Source organism: Pelodiscus sinensis, chromosome 2 (genome assembly GCF_052426305.1).
Source record: "Pelodiscus sinensis isolate ZL-2025 chromosome 2, ASM5242630v1, whole genome shotgun sequence".
Lineage (NCBI taxonomy): Eukaryota > Metazoa > Chordata > Testudines > Trionychidae > Pelodiscus > Pelodiscus sinensis.
In genome coordinates this window covers 3,338,539-3,360,179 of record NC_143053.1, presented here as the reverse complement: position 1 = coordinate 3,360,179, position 21,641 = coordinate 3,338,539, and the positions used below count along the sequence as shown (strand labels likewise).

The 21,641-nt window shown below is 60.0% G+C and overlaps 2 protein-coding genes across 7 annotated transcripts in view; both read left to right on the top strand.

The window, feature by feature from the left end:
- RECQL4 (RecQ like helicase 4) overlaps window positions 1-9,370 on the top strand; it is a 41,162-nt gene extending 31,792 nt beyond the window's left edge. For 3 of the 5 annotated variants that reach the window (XM_075919951.2, XM_089776127.1, XM_075919952.2), the window contains 9 exons: window positions 362-639; window positions 1,110-1,247; window positions 2,980-3,142; window positions 3,807-3,936; window positions 4,802-4,974; window positions 5,340-5,526; window positions 6,335-6,500; window positions 7,929-8,037; window positions 9,107-9,370. In XM_075919951.2, coding sequence (XP_075776066.2) covers window positions 362-639; window positions 1,110-1,247; window positions 2,980-3,142; window positions 3,807-3,936; window positions 4,802-4,974; window positions 5,340-5,526; window positions 6,335-6,500; window positions 7,929-8,037; window positions 9,107-9,228 — 1,466 coding nt within the window. In that variant the 3' untranslated portion in view covers window positions 9,229-9,370. Of the gene's footprint in view, window positions 1-361; window positions 640-1,109; window positions 1,248-2,979; window positions 3,143-3,806; window positions 3,937-4,716; window positions 4,975-5,339; window positions 5,527-6,334; window positions 6,501-7,928; window positions 8,038-9,106 lie in introns of those variants that run through there. The other 2 variants (XM_075919954.2, XR_012901158.2) reach the window with 2 other exon arrangements.
- A 3,952-nt stretch (window positions 9,371-13,322) lies between these two features.
- On the top strand, window positions 13,323-21,118 carry SLC33A2 (solute carrier family 33 member 2). 2 transcript variants are annotated; one of them, XM_075919949.2, is made up of 6 exons: window positions 13,323-13,583; window positions 14,999-15,737; window positions 16,319-16,466; window positions 16,740-16,846; window positions 17,873-17,982; window positions 19,030-21,118. In XM_075919949.2, the coding sequence occupies exons 2-6, from the start codon at window positions 15,056-15,058 to the stop codon at window positions 19,201-19,203; spliced, it is 1,221 nt and encodes a 406-aa protein (XP_075776064.2). In that variant the 5' UTR covers window positions 13,323-13,583; window positions 14,999-15,055; the 3' UTR covers window positions 19,204-21,118. The 2 variants fall into 2 exon arrangements, with proteins under 2 accessions (XP_075776064.2, XP_025044462.3); XM_025188677.3 differs by lacking the exon at window positions 13,323-13,583 and having other exon boundaries at window positions 13,622-15,737.
- The last annotated feature ends 523 nt before the right edge of the window (window positions 21,119-21,641 follow it).

Sequence of the window (21,641 nt, the reverse complement as noted above, 5' to 3'; positions counted from 1 at the left end):
ATTCCTGTAGGCCTGCCCAGGTGTTTGACTCTGACCCTTGAACCACTCCCCCCTCTGTCGGCCGTGCCCAGATCTGAGCTACGGAGCAAAGACTGAATTACTTACAATCGGGGTGAATGCTCCGTCGTAGAAACCCCGCCGAGGGAGTGGCTGGGAATGCGGTGTCGCTGGAGCAGGAATGCCCTTGCTCCCCAGTGCAAGGGTGACTAGCCGGGGGGATGTATTCTCGACACTTTGTCTGTTGCTCGGTTGTACCTCGGAGCAGTTTGCAAACGCTCGCAGGGGCTCTGACAACGGGGAGCCCTACGCCCGTGCTCACAACCATCATTCCCGGTTTTCTCTCTCTCTCACCGTGGTGTAGCCAAGAAGCGCCTCCGGCGGCCTCTCAAGTGGGTCGCCGATTCCTACCACGGTGGCATGTCCGCTGCCGAGCGCCGCCGCGTGCAGAACAACTTCATGTGCGGCCAGCTGCGGATCGTGGTGGCCACGGTGGCCTTTGGCATGGGGCTAGACAAGTCCGACGTGCGCGGGATTGTGCACTACAACATGCCCAAGAACTTTGAGAGCTACGTGCAGGAGATCGGCCGGGCGGGGCGGGACGGGAAGCCGGCGCACTGCCATCTCTTCCTGGATCCGGAGGTAATCGCGGCCAGAGGGGTGGAGGCTAATCCGAGAGCCAGTGAGTCCCCCCAGCCACGCCTGCTGCAGCCGTCGAAATCCCGGTCCAACTGAACGCGCCTCCTTAGCAGCTAGTTGCTGCAGCCATGCTGGGGAGGTGCATGGCTCTTGTGTGCCCCCAGTGAATCCCAGAGCAGGGGCTCTCTAGGGCACAGCCCACCCTTGGCCCTGGAGCCCTGTCCTGAAGAAACTGGTCACCGGCTCCACTGAGTCTGGAGTCAGGGAAACTCGCCACAGATCCAGATTCCTGCCTCCTATTGGCAGGAGGGAAACGGCCTGGTTCTGTGCTGCCCAGCCTCCGACATAGCGAGCCCCGAGCAGGCAGCGGTTCTTGGCCTAGTTTCCCCGCCAGCAGCTGGGAAGCTCTGGGCTCAGCGTGCGTGGCAGGGGCTGCTCTCGCCCCATGCTCCCTGGCTCCGTTTCCTTCCCAGGGCAGGGATCTGCACGAGCTCCGGCGGCACATCTACGCCGACACGGTGGATTTCTTCACCATTAAGAAGCTAGTGCAGAAGGTTTTCCCTCGCTGTAGGTGCCTGGAGCTTCACCGCAAACAACGGGACCTCAGCGGGGTGAGGAATGACCCCTGACCGCCGGGGTAGCCGAAGCACGACCTGGGCTGCCCCCTCTCTTTCACTGCAGCCTGTGGGAACTACATGTCCCAGCATGCCATGCTGCATCTCCAGCTGATTGGCCCGCCCCTTGCCGTTTGCCTGGTGGCAGGTTCAGAGTGGCCTACTCTCCCGCCCCAGGAGGGGGTGCAGCTGGATGTGCGGAGACATGGGCCAGGATGGTGTGTGGGGCCGTGGTACGGCTGGCTTTCCTGGGCTGCACCTTCTCTGGAGATGAAGGGGAGCTTCATGCCGCCTGCTCAGCTGTAGAGTATCAGAGGGGTAGCCGTGTTAGTCTGAATCTGCAAAAGCGACGGAGTCCTGTGGCACTAACTGAAGTGTTGGAGCATAAGCTTTCGTGGGCAAAGACCCACTTCGTCAGATGCATGTGCCCACGAAAGCTTATGCTCCTACACTTCAGTTAGTCTATAAGGTGCCACAGGACTCCTCGTCGCTCCTGCTCAGCTGGGAATCCAGATTCCATCTGAACCGGCTTAGGAGTGGGCTGGGGAAGGCCTGGCTGGTGGGAGCAAAGCTGCAGCCTGTGTCCCTGCCACACGGGGCCCCTGCGGGTGGGAGCTGCGTTGGGAGTCGTGGAGAGGGGCTGCGTGTGGGCTCAGGGAGGAAGGAGGTCTGCAGCGCTCTGCTGCTCCCCTCTGCTACCTCCTGCCAGAGAAGGGCTCCTGGATGACCCTTCCAATTATTAAATATTGGAATAAATTGCCAAGGGAGGTGGTGGAATCTCCCTCTCTGGAGATATTTAAGAACAGGTTGGATAGACATCTGTCAGGGATGGTGTAGACGGAGCTTGGTCCTGCTTGAGGGCGGGGGGCTGGACTCGATGACCTCTCGAGGTCCCTTCCAGTCCTATTATTCTATGATTCTATGATTCCCAGAGAGCTGTTGTTAACGGTTCACAATCTGCTGGAAGGGCAGAACACGTGGGGCTCCGCAGGGGTCTGTTCAGTATCTTCATCAGCGATTTAGACTCTGGCACAGGGAGGACGCTTATGGAGTTTGCAGATGATCCCAAGCTGGGAGGGGTTGCGAGTGCTTTGGGGGAGAGGGTCAGAATTCAACAGGATCTGGACACACTGGAGAAATGGTCGGAGGTCAACAGGGTGAAGTTGAATAAGGACAAATGCAAAGTGCTCCCCTTAGGAAGGAACAATCAGTCTCACACATACAGAATGGGAAGTGGCTGTCTAGGGAGGAGCACTGCAGAAAGGGATCTAGGGGTCAGAGTGGACCACAAGCAGGACTGGCCTTACCATGAGGCAAACTGAGGCCTCAGGTGCCAGACTGTGGGGGGGACGTCACTAGGACCCAGAAAACTGTGTCTGCTGCTGTTAGTTCTCCTTTACTGGGGTAGGGGGTAGCAGAGCAGTCCCATGGCCTCTGAGTTCATCTTGGCCTCTGAGGACAGATCAAGAAGCAAGGGGCTTAAACTGCAGCAGGGGAGGTTTAGGTTGGACATTAGGAAAAAGTTCCTGTCAGGGTGGTGAAACACTGGAATAAATTGCCCAGGGAGGTTGTGGAATCCCCGTCTCTGGAGAGATTTAAGAGCCAGTTAGCTAGATCTCTTTCAGGGACGGTCTAGATGGTGCTAGGTCCTGGCGGGAGGGCAGGGGACGGGACTCGATGCCTCTCGAGGTCCCTTCCTGTTCTAATGTTCTATGTTGTTTCCCCACAGGGGCCTGAGGTGTCGGACACTGAGATGCTGGAGCTCATGGGAGCCGGCGAGGAGCCGGCGTGTTGGGCTGACAGGAAGAGTGGGCTGCAGCGAGTGTGTTACAAACACGAACGCGCCATCCCTGTGCAGCAGACGGTGGAGTCCCTGGATGTCCGAGAGGAAGGTGAGGCTCCCGCCGCTTCCTGGCATGGCCACCGGGACAGCAAATTCTTCTTCCCTTCAGCTCTGTGGGCAGGAGGAGGCCCCCGGGCGGGGTAGCGTGGGCTTGTTTGGCTTTGGGCAACATCCAGTGCGGATGGCAGGAGGACCAGCAGATCCGGCGCCTGCTGGGGTGGAGTGGGGCGGGGACAGCAGGTCCCTCCGCGCCGGCTGGGCTGGGGCAGGGCAGGCCTGGTGGTTGGCCCTTCGGCCTGGCCCAATGGGCTGCCCAGACCTGCTTCCGTTGTAGGTTGGCCCAGGCCTTGCTGCTGTGTCTGTTGCGGGAGGAAAAGTGCAGACGAGCTGTCACATCTGGTGTTGGAAGGTTGCCCGGCCAGGCTGGGGCTGCTCTGGCCTGTGTCCCGCCAAGGGCCTGCGCCTTGCTGTGAGCGTGAGGGGCGTGCCTTGTGCCAGGAGAAGGGAGCAGCATGGAGCTGCTCCTCTTTAACAGCGGGATGGCTCCTGTCCCACCACGCCCTGCTCTTGAGCAAGCCAGGTGGAGAGCAGGGCAGGTCCTGCATGGGAGGCTCAGCCGGAGGTGTGCCCCTGGGGAGCTGGGCCCGCACGCTGCTCAGGCCAGTCCCATCTGCATTCCCCACGACTGGCGCATTTCTTCTCTCCTGCTCCAGGCATCGAGACCCTGCTGTGCTACCTGGAGCTGCACCCACGGCGCTGGGTGGAGCTGCTGCACCCCACTTTCTCCTCCTGCCGGGTGGTGTGTTATGGGGGCCCCCAGCAGCTCAGGGCGATTGCAAAGAGGTGAGAGTCGCTGTGCGGCGTAGGCATGATGCAGTCGGAGCCCTTCCGCGCTGGGCATGGGGACCCCGCTCAGGTGCGGTGCAGACGCTGGGGAATGTCCGCGCTGGCAGGTGACCGCGCTGGAGCGTTCTCGCTCGGAGTGCAAGCTCCCCCCGCCGGCCCCTCCTGAGCACGGCAAGTGGCAGCACTGGGAAGCGCCGGCAGGGCTCTTCCAGGGAGCATCTCTGGCTAAGGAACAGCTAAGAGGTCCCCAAAGGAGGGGCTGCTTTTTGGTGTCGTCACGGGGCTAGGGAGGCAATAGATTTGAGCTCTGCTCTGAACTGTGCCTTGCGTTGCTGCCCTGAGGTCTGCTCAGCACAGCTGGACTCTGACGGAGCAGCCCCGCCGGGCTGCGGTTCCCCTGGATGTTTGCTGCCTGTTTGCGTGCCAGCTGCCAGGCTGGTCGCAGCACCCCGGCCTGCTGGCCAGGTAGTACGGACGCAAAGGGCTCTGAGAAAGGAATTGGTCCTGGCTGGCCAAGAGCCTCTGGGCTGCCTCCCTTGACATCTGCAGTGCCAGGGCTTGGCTGGCAGAGGCCCCAGTGTGAGGTGCCAGTGGAACAAACCCGATGCTCGTAAAAAGACACGGAGCTTTGCACGTCTTGCCTCATTGAGTCTCGCAGAGTGGTGGGGAACTGGCTAAGTGACAGGCCTCAGGCTGCGGAGGGAGGCTGTGTCAGAGCTAGGACGAAATCGGAGCAATTCCTGGCTCCCGGCTCTAGCCCCCTTCTCCCCTCCCCAGCTCCCATGTTACTGCTGCCAGCTTCGATTCTGTCTCTGGGTTCTCAGCGTCTGCCTCCGTGGTTTTTCTCCCTGCCCGCTCTCAGCTCCCCGCCCGTCGCCGTGTGCCTGGCCCGGGAGCGCCTGGCCGGGGTGGACCACACGCACGCCAGCTCTGTGGAATTCGACGTGATCGCCCTCAGTGACTCCATGGGCTGGGAGGTTCTGCCGGTGAAGCGAGCCCTGCGCCAGCTCCAGTGGAGCACACAGCTGCAGAAAGGTGCAGGGGCTGGCCTGAGCCGGGTTCTCGGGGGTGTAGGGGCAGAGCAGGGGGAGGGAGCCCCAGAGAGAGCAGAGCTGGAAGGGTAAAACTCCCTCTGCTCTGGCAGCCCATGTGGGTTCTTGCAGCATCTGCAGTAGGCAGGGTCTCTAAAAATGCCCCTGGTGTACATGGGATTGGCCCTCTGGGGTGCTCAGGGCGAAGTCCAGAGCTCCGGTACGGTTTCTGGCCCCCCTCCGAGCCCTGTGACAGACTCATGCCTCTCCCCTGTGGCGGGTTTGTACCACTGCCCCCTGGCTGTGCCTGGGTCCTCCCGGGACCCTGAGCCCGGCCCATGAAAGAGCCTTCCCCTCCTTGCTGCTCAGGCTGCCGGGGCGCTGGGAAGAGCGGAGTCCTGGTGGAGTTCAGTGACCTGGCCTTTCACCTGCGCTCCTATGGAGACCTCACAGACCAGGAACTGGACTCTGTGTGCAGCTTCCTGCACCGCCGGGTGACCGCGCGGGAAGCGACTGCGCTCTGCCAGCTCCAGGCCTGCTTCAGGGCCTTCCAGAGGTGAGTGTGGGCAGCCGTGGGGAGCCAGCCCCGCTCCGCACGCCGCGGGTGGCCTGTCGCAGCACGAGCCTTTCACGCCCTGGCTTTTACCCGCCCGCCGTCCCTGGTGGGGGGGCCCCTGGGCGTTGAAGTGTGTCCTGGCGAGAAGACCGGAAGCGAAGGGGGCGTCTAGCATTTGGGAACAGTGGGGCAGACAGCAGTGGGGCAGGGCGACATGCAGCAATCCTGCGTGTCTGTCGGCAGCTCAGACTGGTGGGGGGCAGTGAGGAGGCTGGTGCTGCCTGCCTGGGTGGGGGTGGGGATGGAAGTCCGGGAGGTTGGCTTGGGAAGTCCACAGAGAGTTTCTGAAACTGAGGGTCTTAGTGTTGGCCCCGATCCTGAAATGACTGGGCCAGTGGAGCTGCTCCCACAGGAATGAAAGACCAACCCCTTCCTCTGATCGGCCTTCTCTGACGTGAATTCAGAGCAGCATGGCCATCAGCTGCCCCAGGCCTTCCCAAACAAATTGCTCCCTGCCTGGGGAGAGGATGAGAGAACCGTGCAAGTCCCGTCCCTCCAGGCCTGACTGGCAGGTCCTCACCTTCTCCGGGGATGAGGGCTGGAGAAGAACCTTCATGGAACAGATGAGAATTCAAGGGTGGGGGCAGAATGTGGTTGTTTTGCTCTGTACATGTCGCCTTGCTTCTCTCCTGCCCTTGGGACCCCATTCCCTGCTTCCCTGTGTTCATCCCACTTGCTTCTCCACTGATCCTGCACCCTAAGATCTAGCGGTGCCCGGTCTGTCCCTAACACCCCTTGTCCTGAGCAGTGTGGCCTGCCACGCTGGCGCCCAGTACTCGGAGCATGTGGATGGGGAGAGGAGCTCCCGGCTGAAGGCCTTGTTGATGGACTATTTTGAGAAGAAGCCTGCGCTGGATGGGACCGGGCTAATGTGCGAGGAAGAAGAGGAGGAGGCAGATCTCAATAACATTAAAGTGAGCAAACCCCTTTGTTGCTTCCCATGGTTGGTGGATGGTTTTGAGCCCACCTGAGCCACTCTCAGGCTGGCCTCCGCGAGCCCCCTAAAACCATGGCACCCAGGCACCAGGTTTAGTGTCAGCTGTGCATATGGTTGTACTGTGGATGGACGCACACAGTGTGATGGCCTGAGCGGATCAAAGTCCGCAGCAGCAGTGAAGCAGTGATTGCTCCTGGATTCAGGGGTGTCACTCTTTGCAAAGGGGTGGGTGGGCGTGTGTGTGTGTGTGTGTGTGTGTGTGTGTGTGAGAATCGACAACAGGCGGTGCCGCCCTTTGGGGGAATGTTCTATGACTGGGTTTGAGACACTTCTCTTCTTCTGAAGCAGGGAAGCACTTTGCTCGTGTGTGTGTGTTTGTCCTTCATTGCACTTGGCTTTTAGACGTTTAAAAGGATGCCATCAAATTATTCTGCACCTTTCAATTTAGGCCTTGTTAGTAACACATGAGGGCCAGTCCTGGTTCCATTGACATCACTGGCACTTCACAACTAGTGCTTTACATTTTTCATCTTCCTGGTGTCCCTAATAGGAATTTAAAAGGGTATTTCTGTAGGTTTTCCTGTCCCTGGACTCTCTCTCTAAACACTCCCTGCAGCCTGGCTGTGCTAGTTCTTCACACAGCGTGTAGTCAACCTGTGGAACTCCTTGCCAGAGGAGGCTGTGAAGGCTAGGACTATAATAGAGTTTAAAGAGAAGCTAGATAATTTCATGGAGGTTAGGTCCATAAAAGGCTATTAGCCAGGGGATAAAATGGTGTCCTTGGCCTCTGTTTGTCAGAGGCTGGAGAGGGATGGCAGGAGACAAATCGCTTGATCATTGTCTTCGGTCCACCCCCTCTGGGGCATCTGGTGCTGGCCACTGTCGGCAGACAGGATACTGGGCTAGATGGACCTTTGGTCCGACCCAGTACGGCCGTTCTTATGTTCTTAAGTGAAGCTGATCACTTTGGTTTCACTCTTCAAACCGAAGAGGGCAGGAGTATCAGCCGTGAGGCTTAAAAGTGAATCACAGTGTTTCTCCCTGCTGCCATAATCTGGGGGTCTCTTAGATTAGCCGTTCTCAATTTACATATATCGCTGGGCTGGGGTGGGATTACAGAGAAGCCTTCCGGGGGGTTCATTAATTCATCTAGGTATTTGCCTAGTTGTACAGCAGGCTACGTTAAATGTACTAGCCAATTCAATGTCACCTAAAGGGTCACACAGACAGTAACCTGTTTACACTGATGCATGTGCTGTCACAGAACTGTAAGTACAATATTTAGATGCCAACTGATTGATATGGTAAACAGAAGAAAGTAGCCGTTTCCCGGAGGGACCTTGGCATATTCTCCCCCCCTCCCTTGCCCCTAAAGCCTAACGAATGTCGCATGTTTTCTCCGTAGCTGCAGGAGTGGGAAGGGCAGATCCGCTCGGACATCCGGAATTTCCTGTCCCTCCGCCAGGAGGAGAAGTTCTCTGGCAGAGCCATTGCCCGGGTATTTCACGGCATTGGTAAGGGAAGCCGAGCACAAGCCTGGAGCCCTATGTCGTGTGAATTGCCATAATGCTCAGCATTTTCTGCCACCCTGTAACCACTCAGATCTCATCTGAGCCCTCCTTAACATGGCTTGGGCACTGTGGCCATGGGGAAGGGGCTGGCTTGGAGACCGAAGGCTTCTTTGGGGATCTGTTCCTGCCGCTCTCCTTGTCTGTCCTCGTGGAATGGTATGCAAGCCCCCCGGAAGTGGAGCGTGACCCCCTGCTAACACAGTGCAGGGGGATTTGAGCTGCAGGGGACCTCTGACCCTGGAGTGGCATCCGCAGCCAGTGGGGAGTGTATCTGCCGCAGTTACAGCGTGAGTTGTGCTGTACGGCCCCTTGGAAGACCAGTTTTGCTGCTGTCCGCTCTCTCTGGGAGGAATCATGCAGGCCCTTTTCCTTCGGGGCCTTTGGCAGCAGCTGATTAGAGTGACTCAGAACTGGGCTGTCCCAAGCAAAGGGCCAGAAAATGCAGAGCAAAGAGTAAGAGCTGTACCCGCCTGAGAGCATGTTTCCCTCTTCTCATCTTTCCTTGCCTGCTTGGGAAGTTCCCTCCTCTCTGGGTGGGGAGCCAGCCTGCCCGCCAGAGCTCCTGTGACTCCTTGCATCCCTGTCGGTGCTCACCCCGGCCCCCAACAACTCCCTCCACCCCCCTTCCTTCGCTAGGCCCAGCATCCTCTGCTCCAAAGCTCGGGCCTGGAAAGAATAACTACCGTGGTTCTCGTGGCTCAGCGCCCTTAGATGCCCTGTCCAGGGGCACGGTCATTGGGTGAGCAAGGTTGCAGTCTCCTAGCACCGTGTGGGCCTGCTTTGAGCCAGGCGTGATTCCAGTGAACTGGAGAAGACCCCCTTGGTGTAATGGAGCAGGGAATCAGGCCCCTGAATGCCTAGGCTGCGGCCACGTGTGCTCAGCAGCTGTTAATGACTAGGCCGCTTGTTTGAAAGCTTTGGCCACTGGCCTCTCCAGAGTTAGGCGCTGCCCCTGAACGAGAGGCAGGCGATGGGTTCAGCAGCTGACTGGGGCTTTTTCTGTCCCTAACAGGGAGCCCATGTTACCCCGCTCAGGTCTACGGGCGAGACCGCAGGTTCTGGAGGAAATACATCCACTTCGACTTCAATAAAATCATGCGCCTGGCCACCGAGGAGATTATCCGCTGCAGATGAGCCTGCAAGGGCAGGGGTGGGATGTACGGAATGTCAGACATTGAGCATCAGGGAAATGGAATGGCTCAGCTGGCACCGGAGCAGAGCCAGGGAGCCCTGTGGCTGTGGCTCCATCTGCCAGAGCTCCTGGATTCCAGTCACCTCCCGGCAGGTCCCAGGAGCTCCCACGACGGACTGTTCTCTAAGAGCTGTCGTGATTCTGGCACCGGTTAACCCCGTGCTGGGAACTGGGGCTCCCATTTGCATTGGGAAGTTCTCCGCAGCTCCCAGCAGGCGAAGTACCTGCTTCTCATGGAGAGGACGTGCCTTGGGCTGGGCAAAAGAAGAGTGAGAGTCTGAAGCTGGCCCCCAGGGTTGCTGGGCGGAAGAGGCTTTTGGTGATCCAGCTGACTGTGTGTAAATATCCCTACTAAGGTTCAGTCCTCTAGATATGCCCCGAGCAAATGCACCTTGGTGGCTCTGGGAGGCAAGTCCACCAGCCCGGCGTGCTAGGGGTTTGTGGTCTTGTCTTCCTGCTTTTCTGGGCTAACTCCAACATCGGGCTCTACTCCTCTTGCAAAATTGTCCAACACCTGAACCCATTTCCTGCCCTGGTCCCCTCTGATCCCCACAGTACAGTGAAAAGCAGACTGGGTACAGCCGGCCTTTTCTCCTGACACATGGGCTGTGAATACACACGTCCCATTCCCATGGAATATTCAGTAACTGTCTTAAGAGATGGCAGCGTTTGGCAGGAGGGGGTGGGATGCTCTCTGTGTGTTTAGATGCAGAAGAGGTGGATACTCCTCCCAACGTGCCCCAGTGTATGTGAAAAGTGAGAGACATTCAGTTTCGAATGTACATCTGAGCTTTGACTGGTTCCCCGCGCTAACGATTGTTGCTCAGAGTCCATTCCAAGGCCTGTCGAGTGCCTTCTCACTGCTGCTGTTTCCCCTCTTCCATCTGGGACCATATTTGGGTTTTATATTCACACTAATAAACTGTGACTTTTTAAAGTGCCTCTGACTTCACCTTTCGGACCCTCCCTTCCTGCACAGTTGCAAGACTCTGATGAGCAGGACTGGGGATTTGGGCAGGTGGAGTGCTCTCCAAGGGCACCTGGGGGAGTGAGGCGCCCTAATTCTGCCAGGTGCCTTTGCATATCACACCCTTTGGGTTTTATCTTCATAAGCTACACCAGAAAGCCAACAAGTTCCCCAGCCAGCCTTTGTTTTCAAGAGGATGTACTGGGTTATTCCACTCTGCACGCCAGTGTACGGAGAGGTTGGTGGTTGCTCGGATATGAGGGGCAAGCAGCCCCCAAATCCAGATGAGGGCTCAGCACATCCTGCAATCCCAGCTGGCTGTTTTTTGGAAGATCTGGTGTAGGAAATAAATTGGGGCATTTCTGTGTCCTGTTATCCAGGAGGTCAGATGCTTGTTTGGTCCTTTGGAATCTATGCAGCTCCTTCTCAGCTGGTTTTTTAAATCCACTAACCTTGCAGCTTGTCTGACTGCTTGATAAGTATGTGTGTAAAACTGGTTTCAGAGCCAGCCAACTAATGAACCTTTCACATCTCCTACCTGACTCTGTTGAGTACGCTCTGTTCAGGGCCATGCTTAACGCATGCTAATGGCTGTAGCTGGCTTTTCATGACACTGAAAGTTGGCTAATTGTAAGCTCTGCTGGCCTCTTGCAAACAGGCAGAGGCTGGGTGCGGGGAGGGCAAGTTTCTCTGCTATCCTGCTGCACTCCTGCTCTGGAGGGCCCCCACTTCTGGAGGTGGGAAGATCCGAACCTGGGGCCATTCAACCCTTAGCTCCTCTGCTAAGACACCCTCTACCCACAGAGCACCTCCAAGATTTTGCTGCAGCCTGTAGCTGACGTTACCACTCCCTCCCCCCACTCGCCCTACACACAGGCACGCACACCACTGTGACTGGCAGGGCACAGAACATCCTCATCCTTTGGGTCCCTTGATGATTATCTGTTCTTTTCACTCCCCCGGGGCATCTAGCATGGGCTGCTGGCGACAGCCCGGACACTGGGCTGCATGGACCTTTGGTCTGACTCAGTCTGTCTGCTCTTATGTTCTTATCACGGCAACCTGGAGAGCAGTGCAGAGGCAGGAAGGGGTCCCCGCTCCTAGGTAAAATACACTCATGCTATGTGTACAGGGCTGGGTGGATGGGACAGGGCAGCTGGGAGGGCTACGGTTGCCAGGTATCCGGTATTTGGACTTTGTGTCCGATAAATGTCTACGTCCGGTATTTTCTAATTAAGTTTTTCTGCTTTTCCTGGACCTGGCTCTGTGCCGAGGGAAGCCTGCTCAGGACACGCGGGGATTCAAAGGGCTGTGACTGAATTAAAGGGGCCATGACTGCATTTCAGCCCCACCTCCCCTCAACGTCTCCCTGGTGCTTTTTTTTTTTTGCTCCATAAATTTTGGTCTGGTATCTTTTTTGAAACCATCTGGCAACTCTAGAGGGGCATCCCCATGCTGCCTGCCTGGTGCCCCCCCATGCTGCCTGCCCGGTGCCCCCCCATGTACCCCCCCATGCTGCCTGCCCGGTGCCCCCCATGTACCCCCCCATGCTGCCTGCCTGGTGCCCCCCCATGCTGCCTGCCCGGTGCCCCCCCATGTACCCCCCCATGCTGCCTGCCCGGTGCCCCCCATGTACCCCCCCATGCTGCCTGCCTGGTGCCCCCCCATGCTGCCTGCCCGGTGCCCCCCCATGTACCCCCCCATGCTGCCTGCCCGGTGCCCCCCATGTACCCCCCCATGCTGCCTGCCTGGTGCCCCCCCATGCTGCCTGCCCGGTGCCCCCCCATGTACCCCTCCCATGCTGCCTGCCTGGTGCCCCCCCATGTACCCCCCCATGCTGCCTGCCCGGTGCCCCCCCATGTACCCCCCCATGCTGCCTGCCCGGTGCCCCCCCATGTACCCCCCCATGCTGCCTGCCCGGTGCCCCCCCATGTACCCCCCCATGCTGCCTGCCCGGTGCCCCCCCATGTACCCCCCCATGCTGCCTGCCCGGTGCCCCCCCATGTACCCTCCCATGCTGCCTGCCCGGTGCCCCCCCATGTACCCCCCCATGCTGCCTGCCCGGTGCCCCCCATGTACCCCCCCATGCTGCCTGCCCGGTGCCCCCCCATGTACCCCTCCCATGCTGCCTGCCCGGTGCCCCCCCCATGCTGCCTGCCCGGTGCCCCCCCATGTACCCCCCCATGCTGCCTGCCCGGTGCCCCCCATGTACCCCCCCATGCTGCCTGCCCGGTGCCCCCCCATGTACCCCTCCCATGCTGCCTGCCCGGTGCCCCCCCCATGCTGCCTGCCCGGTGCCCCCCCATGTACCCCCCCATGCTGCCTGCCCGGTGCCCCCCCCATGTACCCCCCCATGCTGCCTGCCCAGTGCCTCCCCATGTACCCCCCCATGCTGCCTGCCCGGTGCCCCCCCATGTACCCCCCCATGCTGCCTGCCCAGTGCCTCCCCATGTACCCCCCCATGCTGCCTGCCCGGTGCCCCCCCATGTACCCCCCCATGCTGCCTGCCCGGTGCCCCCCCATGTACCCCCCCATGCTGCCTGCCCGGTGCCCCCCCATGTACCCCCCCATGCTGCCTGCCCGGTGCCCCCCCATGTACCCCTCCCATGCTGCCTGCCCGGTGCCCCCCCATGTACCCCCCCATGCTGCCTGCCCGGTGCCCCCCCATGTACCCCCCCATGCTGCCTGCCCGGTGCCCCCCCATGTACCCCCCCATGCTGCCTGCCCGGTGCCTCCCCATGTACCCCCCCATGCTGCCTGCCCGGTGCCCCCCCATGTACCCCCCATGCTGCCTGCCCGGTGCCCCCCCATGCTGCCTGCCCGGTGCCCCCCCATGTACCCCCCATGCCTGCCCGGTGCCCCCCCCACTGCTGCCCATTGCAGCACAGGGATGCTAAGGGGCTGGAGTCTCTGCGGGACCAGGGGTACAAGGGGGGGCACCAGGCTGGGGGCAGAGGGTGGGGCTGATGGGGGGGGGTGGGTTCAGGTGCCCCGCCCAGGGCGGGGGCGTGGCCTGGGCAGGGGGCGTGGCCCGGGGAGGCTGCGGGCGCCTATCCAGGGAAGGGGGGGTGAGAGGCCACGCCCAGGCCGGCCCTCCGCAGCCAGAGAGCAGAGCGCGAGGCGGGCCCCTGTGCGCAGCCGCCGTCGCGCCTCAGCCAGTGGGCGTGGCGAGGCCGCAGAGCGACAGGCGGCCCCTCTAGCCGGCACTTCCGCGTTCTCCGTGGCTATGGAGGACCTCGGCGCCGCGGCGACCCCCTGAGTCCCGCCCACCCTCGAGGAGCCGCCAGCCCCTCGCGGCCTCCCCCCCCCCCCGGCCAGGAGAGCCACGGGGTGAGCCCCGCCCCCTGGCCTGCGGGCTCTGCCGCCCTGGGGGGTTGGTCACTGCGAGCGGCCCTGTCGCCATGGCAACCCCAGGGAGCGCCTGTCCCCGCGGCCTCAGGCCCTGGCTGTGGCATTGGCGGGTGTTGTCATGGCAACCCTGGGGCGTGGCTGTCACCGTGGCCTCAGGCCCTGGCTGTGGCATTGGAAGGTGTTGTCATGGCAACCCTGGGGCGTGGCTGTCACCGTGGCCTCAGGCCCTGGCTGTGGCATTGGCGGGTGTTGTCATGGCAACCCTGGGGCGTGGCTGTCACCGTGGCCTCAGGCCCTGGCTGTGGCATTGGCGGATGTTGTCATGGCAACCCTGGGGCGTGGCTGTCCCCGTGGCCTCAGGCCCTGGCTGCGGCATTGGAAGGTGTTGTCATGGCAACCCTGGGGCGTGGCTGTCCCCGTGGCCTCAGGCCCTGGCTGTGGCATTGGAAGGTGTTGTCATGGCAACCCTGGGGCGTGGCTGTCCCCGTGGCCTCAGGCCCTGGCTGTGGCATTGGAAGGTGTTGTCATGGCAACCCTGGGGCGTGGCTGTCCCCGTGGCCTCAGGCCCTGGCTGTGGCATTGGGAGTTGTTGCTGTGGCAGTGCTGGGGAGTGGCTGTCAGGTTGGAGGATGTTGTCATGGCAACCCTGGGGCGTGGCTGTCACCGTGGCCTCAGGCCCTGGCTGTGGCATTGGAAGGTGTTGTCATGGCAACCCTGGGGCGTGGCTGTCACCGTGGCCTCAGGCCCTGGCTGTGGCATTGGCGGATGTTGTCATGGCAACCCTGGGGTGTGGCTGTCACTGTGGCCTCAGGCCCTGGCTGTGGCATTGGCGGATGTTGTCATGGCAACCCTGGGGCGTGGCTGTCCCCGTGGCCTCAGGCCCTGGCTGTGGCATTGGGAGTTGTTGCTGTGGCAGTGCTGGGGAGTGGCTGTCAGGTTGGAGGATGTTGTCATGGCAACCCTGGGGCGTGGCTGTCACCTCGACCCCAAGCCTTAGATGTGGCATTGGGAGGTGTTGCTGTGGCAGTGCTGGGGAGTGGCTGTCAGGTTGGAGGATGTTGTCATGGCAACCCTGGGGAGTGGCTGTCCCCGTGGTCTCAGGCCCTAGCTGGGGCATTGGAGGGGGTTGCCATGGCAGTGGTGGAATGTGGCTGTCACTGTGGCAGCATTGGCTACACGGTGTCTGTTACCAAGGCGACAGGTACCATGGTAGCTGCTGTTGTTGCATCAGGTGACTTCTGGGCCTGGTCCAGTGCCCTGACCACTTCCTTCTCGTGCACCCTGATCTCCCAAGCTCAGGTTGAGGCCCATGGCTTAATCCCTGCTGCACTGAGCCCTTTGCCTGGGCCTCTCCCCTCGCCGAGCCGGATGTGATGTCTTTGTGTTCCCCGCAGCCCAGCGGATCTCCCAACGTCGTGTCCTGTGGGAGCCCCTCACCCTGGGGCTGAAGGATGAACTCTAAGTATGTGCTGCTGGGGGGCCTGTACTTTGTCCAAGGGATGCCGTATGGGCTACAGTCTGGCCTGCTGCCCATCTATCTCCGCAGCGTGGGCCTCTCCTTCACCAAGATCAGCCTGGCCAAAATGCTCTACCTGCCCTGGATCCTCAAGGTGCTGTGGGCTCCTCTTGTGGATCAGTACTACACCAAGCAGACCTGGCTGGTGCTCAGCATGTCTGGTCTGGGGCTGGCCTGCCTAGCATGTGCCACTATGTCGCCAGAGACCAACTTCATGCCAGTTGCTGCCATGCTGCTGCTCATGAACTTCTTTGCTTCTGTCCAGGACATCGCGGTGGATGGACTAGCCATTCGGCTCCTGGGGCAGCACGAGATCGGGTATGGCAACACCATCCAAGTGGTGGCTTACAAACTGGGCTCTGTGCTGGCGGGAGGAGGCCTCCTGTCCTTGATGCACCTGTTGGGCTGGGGGATTCTCTTCTTGCTTCTGGCGATTGTTTATCTTCTGGCCGTGCTGTATGTGTGGAGTGCTTCAGGGCTGTGTCTCACACTGGGACGGCCTTCCGAGGACAGCCAGCCTCGGGCAAGAACCTTCAACCCTTGGAGAATTCTCCAGGAGCTCCTCTGTGTGCCGGGCACCCTGTGGACTGCTGGCTTTGTCCTCCTCTACAAGCTTGGTGAGTGCCTGCCCAGGATGGGGGTTCCTGTAAGGAAAGGCGTGTTTAGAGTGGGACACCCTGCAAAGTTGCCAGTGGAAAAGAGTTATTGGGTGTAACAAGTATAAACTAAGACAGGGTCATCTGCCAGAGCTGGGTTAAGGATCGAACAGAGTCATGAAAGCTTCCTGTTGTGCTGTTGGACAACCCCACATGTAGGGAAGAGTCCATAGAAGCCTAGGGCTGGAAGAGGTCATCGAATCCAGCCCCCTGCCCAACACAGGGCCAACCCCAACTCAATCATCTCAGCCAGGGCTTTGTCAAGCGGAGACTTAAACACCTCTAGGGATGGAGATTCCACCTCCTCCCTAGGGAACCCATCCCAGTGCTTCACCACCTACCTAGTGAAATAGTTTTTCCTAATATCCAAACTAGACCTCCCCCGCCACAACCTGAGCCCATTGCTCCTTGTTCTGCCATCGGCCCCCGCTGAGAACAGCCTCTCTCCATCCTCTGTGGAACCTCCCTTCACGAAGATGAAAGCTGCAATCCAGCAGAGCATGGACTTGGCTGTGGATCACTGGTGTCCTTTTCCCTTACAGGTGAGCAAGGTGCCACCACCATGTTCCCACTCTTCCTGCTGGACCACGGATTCTCCCCACAGCAGCTTGGCTTCTGGAACGGGATGGTAGCCATGGTCTTCTCCATCACAGGTTCCTCGCTCAGTGGCCAGCTGATGTCCAAGCAGAGGTGAAGTGTAGAACGGGGCTCAGCCGCCTTGGGGAGCGGGGGGGCAAGGGGGGGGAGAGGTGTGCATGACAGGAGAGGGCCGTGCGATACTTAGTGTTGGTTTGATTGCTCTTGGGCCCAGCTGCTGTGTCTGATTCAGGGTCCTTCCTCTAAATGGGGAGGAACCAAACACAGCCCCTCTCTTTCTGTTCTCCTTGCTCTGCCCCTGCTTGCAGTATCCCACTGCACTGGCTTCCTTAACCGTGTCTGCGTTGGGTCGCGTCTCCTTTCCAGGCAGCCGCTGTCTCTGCTGAAGGGTCTGTTACTGTTCCGCTTCTGCAGCCTGAACTTCCAGACCTTCTTGGTTTTCACTTATGATGCTGGCGCATCTCTCTTCAAAGGTGAGCCCCGCACAGCGGAGCGTAACGGGGCACCTGGTTGACGTGGGATGAAGGGAAAGAGGACAGTGAAGCAAGGCACAGCTGGTCAGAACTGTGTTTTGTTGGAAAGTGGGGTTTCATTTTCATGTTTTGGGCAACAGGTTTCGGTTTTCTGTGGAACATTTTGATTTAGTCAAACCAGACCTCTCAGGGCACTTCAGTTTGGATATGCTGGCACGCTTCTTGGCTGAACTGTGTCCTCTGTGGTGCAGCGTGTCCAGGAACTCTCATGAGGCTCCCCTTCCTCCCTTCACAAGGGGAGACCATGGTGCATCTTGGGAGAAGTAGTTCTCTACTGGAGCCCAGCCTATAGCGCATGGGCGTGGGAGGCACCCAAACTACACCTCCAAGGTGGCATTTTGGCAGCATTTCATAACAACACTAGAACTGGAAGGGACCTCGAGAGGTCATTGAGTCCAGCCTCCTACCCTCAAGACAGGACTCAGTACCATATAGACCATCCCTGACAGGTGTCTATCTGACCTGCTCTTAAATATCTCCAATGATGGAGACCACAATCCCTCCTAGGCAATTTATTCCAGTGTTTAACCACCCTGACAGGCAGGAAGTTTTTCCTAATGTCCAACCTAAACCTCCCTTGCTGCAGTTTAAGCCCATTGCTTCTTGTTCTATCCTCAGAGGGCAAGCAGAACAATTTTTCACCCTCTTTGTGACAGCCTTTTAGATTCCTGAAAGGATTGTAGATCTCAATGGAAATACTTGGTTCGGGCTAAAACATTCAATTGAGATGAAAACAATTTTGTTTTTCACATTAGTTCTTCACTGGAGGAGGGGGATAAACCCGTGTTCTGCCCAGCTCTTTCAGAGAGGTTAAGTGACTTGTGCATGGCCACACACCCTCTCAGCCACTCGCTCTGGGAGCAGAACGCTGAAAAAGCTGCTTCTGGTCCTGCACATGGGCCGTGCCTCTCGCCAGCCCTGGACTGATCTCCCGAATTCCCTCCTGCTGCCATGTCCTGTGCCTAGGGGCTGCGATCCTGAGCATCTTTGTCCAGCACTTCACCGCAGGGATGATCACCACGCTGGCTTTCAGCGCCATGATGCAGTGCACGCAGAAGGCAGATGGCAGCATCCAGGTACCCAGCAACCAGCACCTCTGCCAGTGCCCCAGGGGCCTGTACTGGCGATGGCGGGGTGGGTGGGCTGCCGAGAGGGGGTGGGTGGGCTGCCGAGAGGGGTAACTCACCAGTAGTAGTGAAGAGCCCAGAGTGACGAGGCTCTCTGCGGCCCTCCCAGATGTGACCGTCCCCAGGAAGTGTCCTCTGCACTAGGCAGGTGGGGAGCTTGGGTGCAGAAAAGGGAGGAGGTTCACCAAGCTCACAAGAGAAGTTCCCACAGGCCCCCCGGCAGCTCAGGAGATGGGACTTGGCTCCAAGCTGCTGAAGGGAATGACAGTCGGGTCCTTCCTGGAGCTCCTGGCCCTTTCCGGCAGCCCAGGGTTCGGGTGCTGCCGCTGGTTACCTGGGTCTGCTTGGCTGCGTACGTGGCTGCAGCACCTGCTGGCGTGAAGTGGTTCCCATTATGTGCTGGGTTTAGTCTGGTTCGGTGGCGCTCGGCGCCCAGAGCCGTCCCTGCCAATACGCAAACTAGGCCCCAAATGGCCCGGAGCCCTGGGTAGCTTTGGCAGCCAGACCCATCCCCGCCATCCCGGGAGGGCATGGGGCCCATTCCACCCTTTCCCCTCTGAGTGATGTGGCCCAGGGGATTAGTGGGGGGTCTGGTGCCAGCTGCAGGGGTTGGGTTTGCCCCCTAGACACCAGCAGTAGCGACCTGGCCCTGGACCATCCCTGCCACGTCGCTCCACTTCCCACCATCAGTGAGACGGGCGGCGGTTCCGCCCCTCCCTGGAGCCACATGGCTGGGAGCCAGGGGAGCAGAGCTGGGTTGCTCCACTTCCTGCTGCCAGTGAGTGCAGGGGCAGGCCCAACCCTTGCCGCCTCCCTGTGCAGCTCTGGGCCTGCCCCACAGCTCTTGGGAGGGGCCGGACCCTGTGTGGAGCAGCCGCTTCCCCCCACCTTTGCGGGACATGCTAGGCATGGGCTGCGTAAGACACTGGAACTGGCTGGTAGAGACGGGCCTGTCTGCGCCCCGGACTCATGCTGGTGCGTGTCTGCCCTTTGCAGGCCACTCATTACAGTTTCCTGGCCACCCTGGAGGTGCTGGGCAAGCTGGCGTTCAGCGCCTCCGTCGGGAGCCTCGTGGACTGGCTGGGCTTCTCGTCCAGCTTCTGCTGCTTCCTCTTCCTCTCCTTCACCTCTGTGCTCTACGTCCTGCGCGCGCCTCCGGGCGGGAGCTGAAGGAGACCAGCCCGGCCTCTCCAGGGATTCGCTGGAGGCGGGATCCCGTTGCAAAGGAGCTCGGGGGCCGAGTCTGGCTGGCTGGACTTGCAGAGGCCTTGAGCAGCTGTATTAGTTTGGCCTCCTGCTGGACGTGGAGAAGCCCCCAAATGCCCATACGAATGAACCCTCCCAGGGCCAAACACTGAGGGGCTGAGCGCCCCTTCCTGCTGTGTGGCCACAGGATGGGCAGGGGCTCAGGTTGCCCCATGTGTAACCACTTTCCTCTCCCATCCCCTGTATGGCCTACACAGCTGGCTTTCCCCAGAGCTGCCTTAGGGAGCCGAGTCCCATCCGCCCCAGGCAGGGGTGCAGGAACAGCCAGGCCCACTCCCTGCTCTGCTCACACTCCAGCCTTGGGCTGTGCAATTAAACTGTTTGCATACGGCACGGGTCTCCGTCTCTGCCGCGGTCCCACGCGGAGAATCCCTGCCCAGCGCTGGAGCCCCGGGAAGGGAGGAGCGCGGCTGGTACTTACCGGGGCCATGCGGTTCCAATGCTCCTGTCCCTCTCCTCCTGGCTCTACCGCTTGATGCTCTTGCCGACGTGAGACGGGCGCAGGCCGCACCCGGCCGTGGTGCAGAGTGCTCAGTTGGGCTGCCGGTGCAGAGAGCTCTATGGCAGGGCTCGTGTCTCTGGGCCTATCAGAGTCCCAGGCCAGCAGGCAGATCTGTCCCCCAACCTCTCGGGCGCCGCATGCTGCCTGGGTTAGGCGCAGGGGCATGTGACCAGCAGTGTCCAGGAAACCTGCCTTAGGCATCCTTAGGGGCGGGCGTTTCTCCTCGGCATGTCATGGGTAGAGGCAACTGAGCGTGGCACCCGGCCACCCTTCGGCTGCTGCTGCCTGGAGCCCTTCATGCTCCTGTGTCACGCTCCGTCCCTCCGGAATGGTTGTCGAGTGGAATCTAAGCCGGCAAAGGGACGGTAGCACTTTGAAATAGCCGCTGCTCTCAGGGCAAAACTTCTGGAAGGAGCCCGTGAGACTGCAGCTAATGTGCCCCACGCCGCTCGCAGAAAGCTGCACGCACAGGACTCAAACCCCCAGGACGTGGTCTAGGGCGGGGTGGGCACGATATGGTTCATGGGCCAAATCTGGCCAGCCAAGCCATTTGATCAGCCTGTGGCCTGCGTTGGTGGGGGAGGGGACGAGAGACTTCGTGCGCTCCCCACCTCCATGCCCTGATTGACTTGGGGGCAGGGTAGCGTAAGAAGTCTTTCCTCTCCCCGCCGCCACCAGGGGCGCACGGGCGCATAGACAGAGCTGCCAGCTGTTCAGAACGGCCGGTGGTTCCATGTACGCGCCGTACGCGCCGCACACGCCTGGTGGCAGGGGAGCACTCACTCTCTCACCCCCTGCTGGTCTCACATGGCGCATGATGGGAAGGGCTAGTCGTTTTGAACAGCGGTCAGCTCCGTCTACGCACCGTCTGCCCCGGCGGGGAGTGAGAGACTTTGCATGCTCCCCTGCCCCCAGCTGCGATGGTTGGCCTGGGGGTAGGGGAGCACACAAACCCCGCCCCCCCACCAGGGTGTGTGGTACCTAGAGGGAGCTGCCAGCTGTTCAGAATGGCTGGCAGCTCCCTCTAGTGACCCGAGCAGGGTGAGAGAGACCTCGTGTGCTCCCGGCCCCAGGACTTGATTAACCTGGGGCGCGTGCACAAACTCTCTTGCCCCCCAGGGACGCACGGCCCTGAGCAACGCATGGAGGGTACCCCTGTGGCTGGGGCTCCTGCAGGACGGAGCCTCCCTCAGGGACCCTGTTGGGCTGCTGGCCGGGAGCCGTCTGAGGTAAATGACTCCCAGCCAGAGCCTGCCTCCGGCACCTCAGCCCCTCCCACTGCTGTGTGCCCCAGATCATCACCTCCCTCTGCCCTAGGTTACCACCCGACTCCTCTGCACACCGCCCCAGATCACAGTGCCCTCCCAGACCCTGCACCCCTGCTACACCCCCGCCCCGGTCAATCATAGAACCATAGAGCTGGAAGAGACCTTAGAAGGTCAAGTCCAGCCCCCTGCTCTAGGCAGGACCAACCCAACTAAATCAACCCAGCCAGGACTTTGTCAAGCCGAGACTTAAACACCTCTAGGGATGGAGACTCCACTACTTCCCTAGGGAACCCAGCCCAGTGCTTCACTACCCTCCTAGTGAAATAGTTTTTCTTAATATCCAACCTGGACCTCTCCCACCGCAACTTGAGCCCATTGCTCCTTGTTCTGCCATCTGTCACTACTGAGAACAGCCTCTCGCCAGCCTCTTTGGAACCTCCCTTCAGGAAGTTGAAGGCTGCTATTAAATCACCACTCACTCTTCGCTTCTGCAGACTAAACAGACCCAACTCCCTTAGCTGCTCCTCATAGGTCATGTGCTCCAGCCCCCAAATCATTTTGGCCGCCTTCCG

Coding starts and splice junctions, on each gene's coding strand:
- SLC33A2 (XM_075919949.2), top strand. CDS start 15,056: ATGAACTCTAAGTATGTGCTGCTGGGGGGCCTGTACTTTGTCCAAGGG. Junction 16,467..16,739: donor CAGCTGATGTCCAAGCAGAG/GTGAAGTGTAGA, acceptor TCTCCTTTCCAG/GCAGCCGCTGTCTCTGCTGA. Junction 16,847..17,872: donor TGGCGCATCTCTCTTCAAAG/GTGAGCCCCGCA, acceptor TCCTGTGCCTAG/GGGCTGCGATCCTGAGCATC.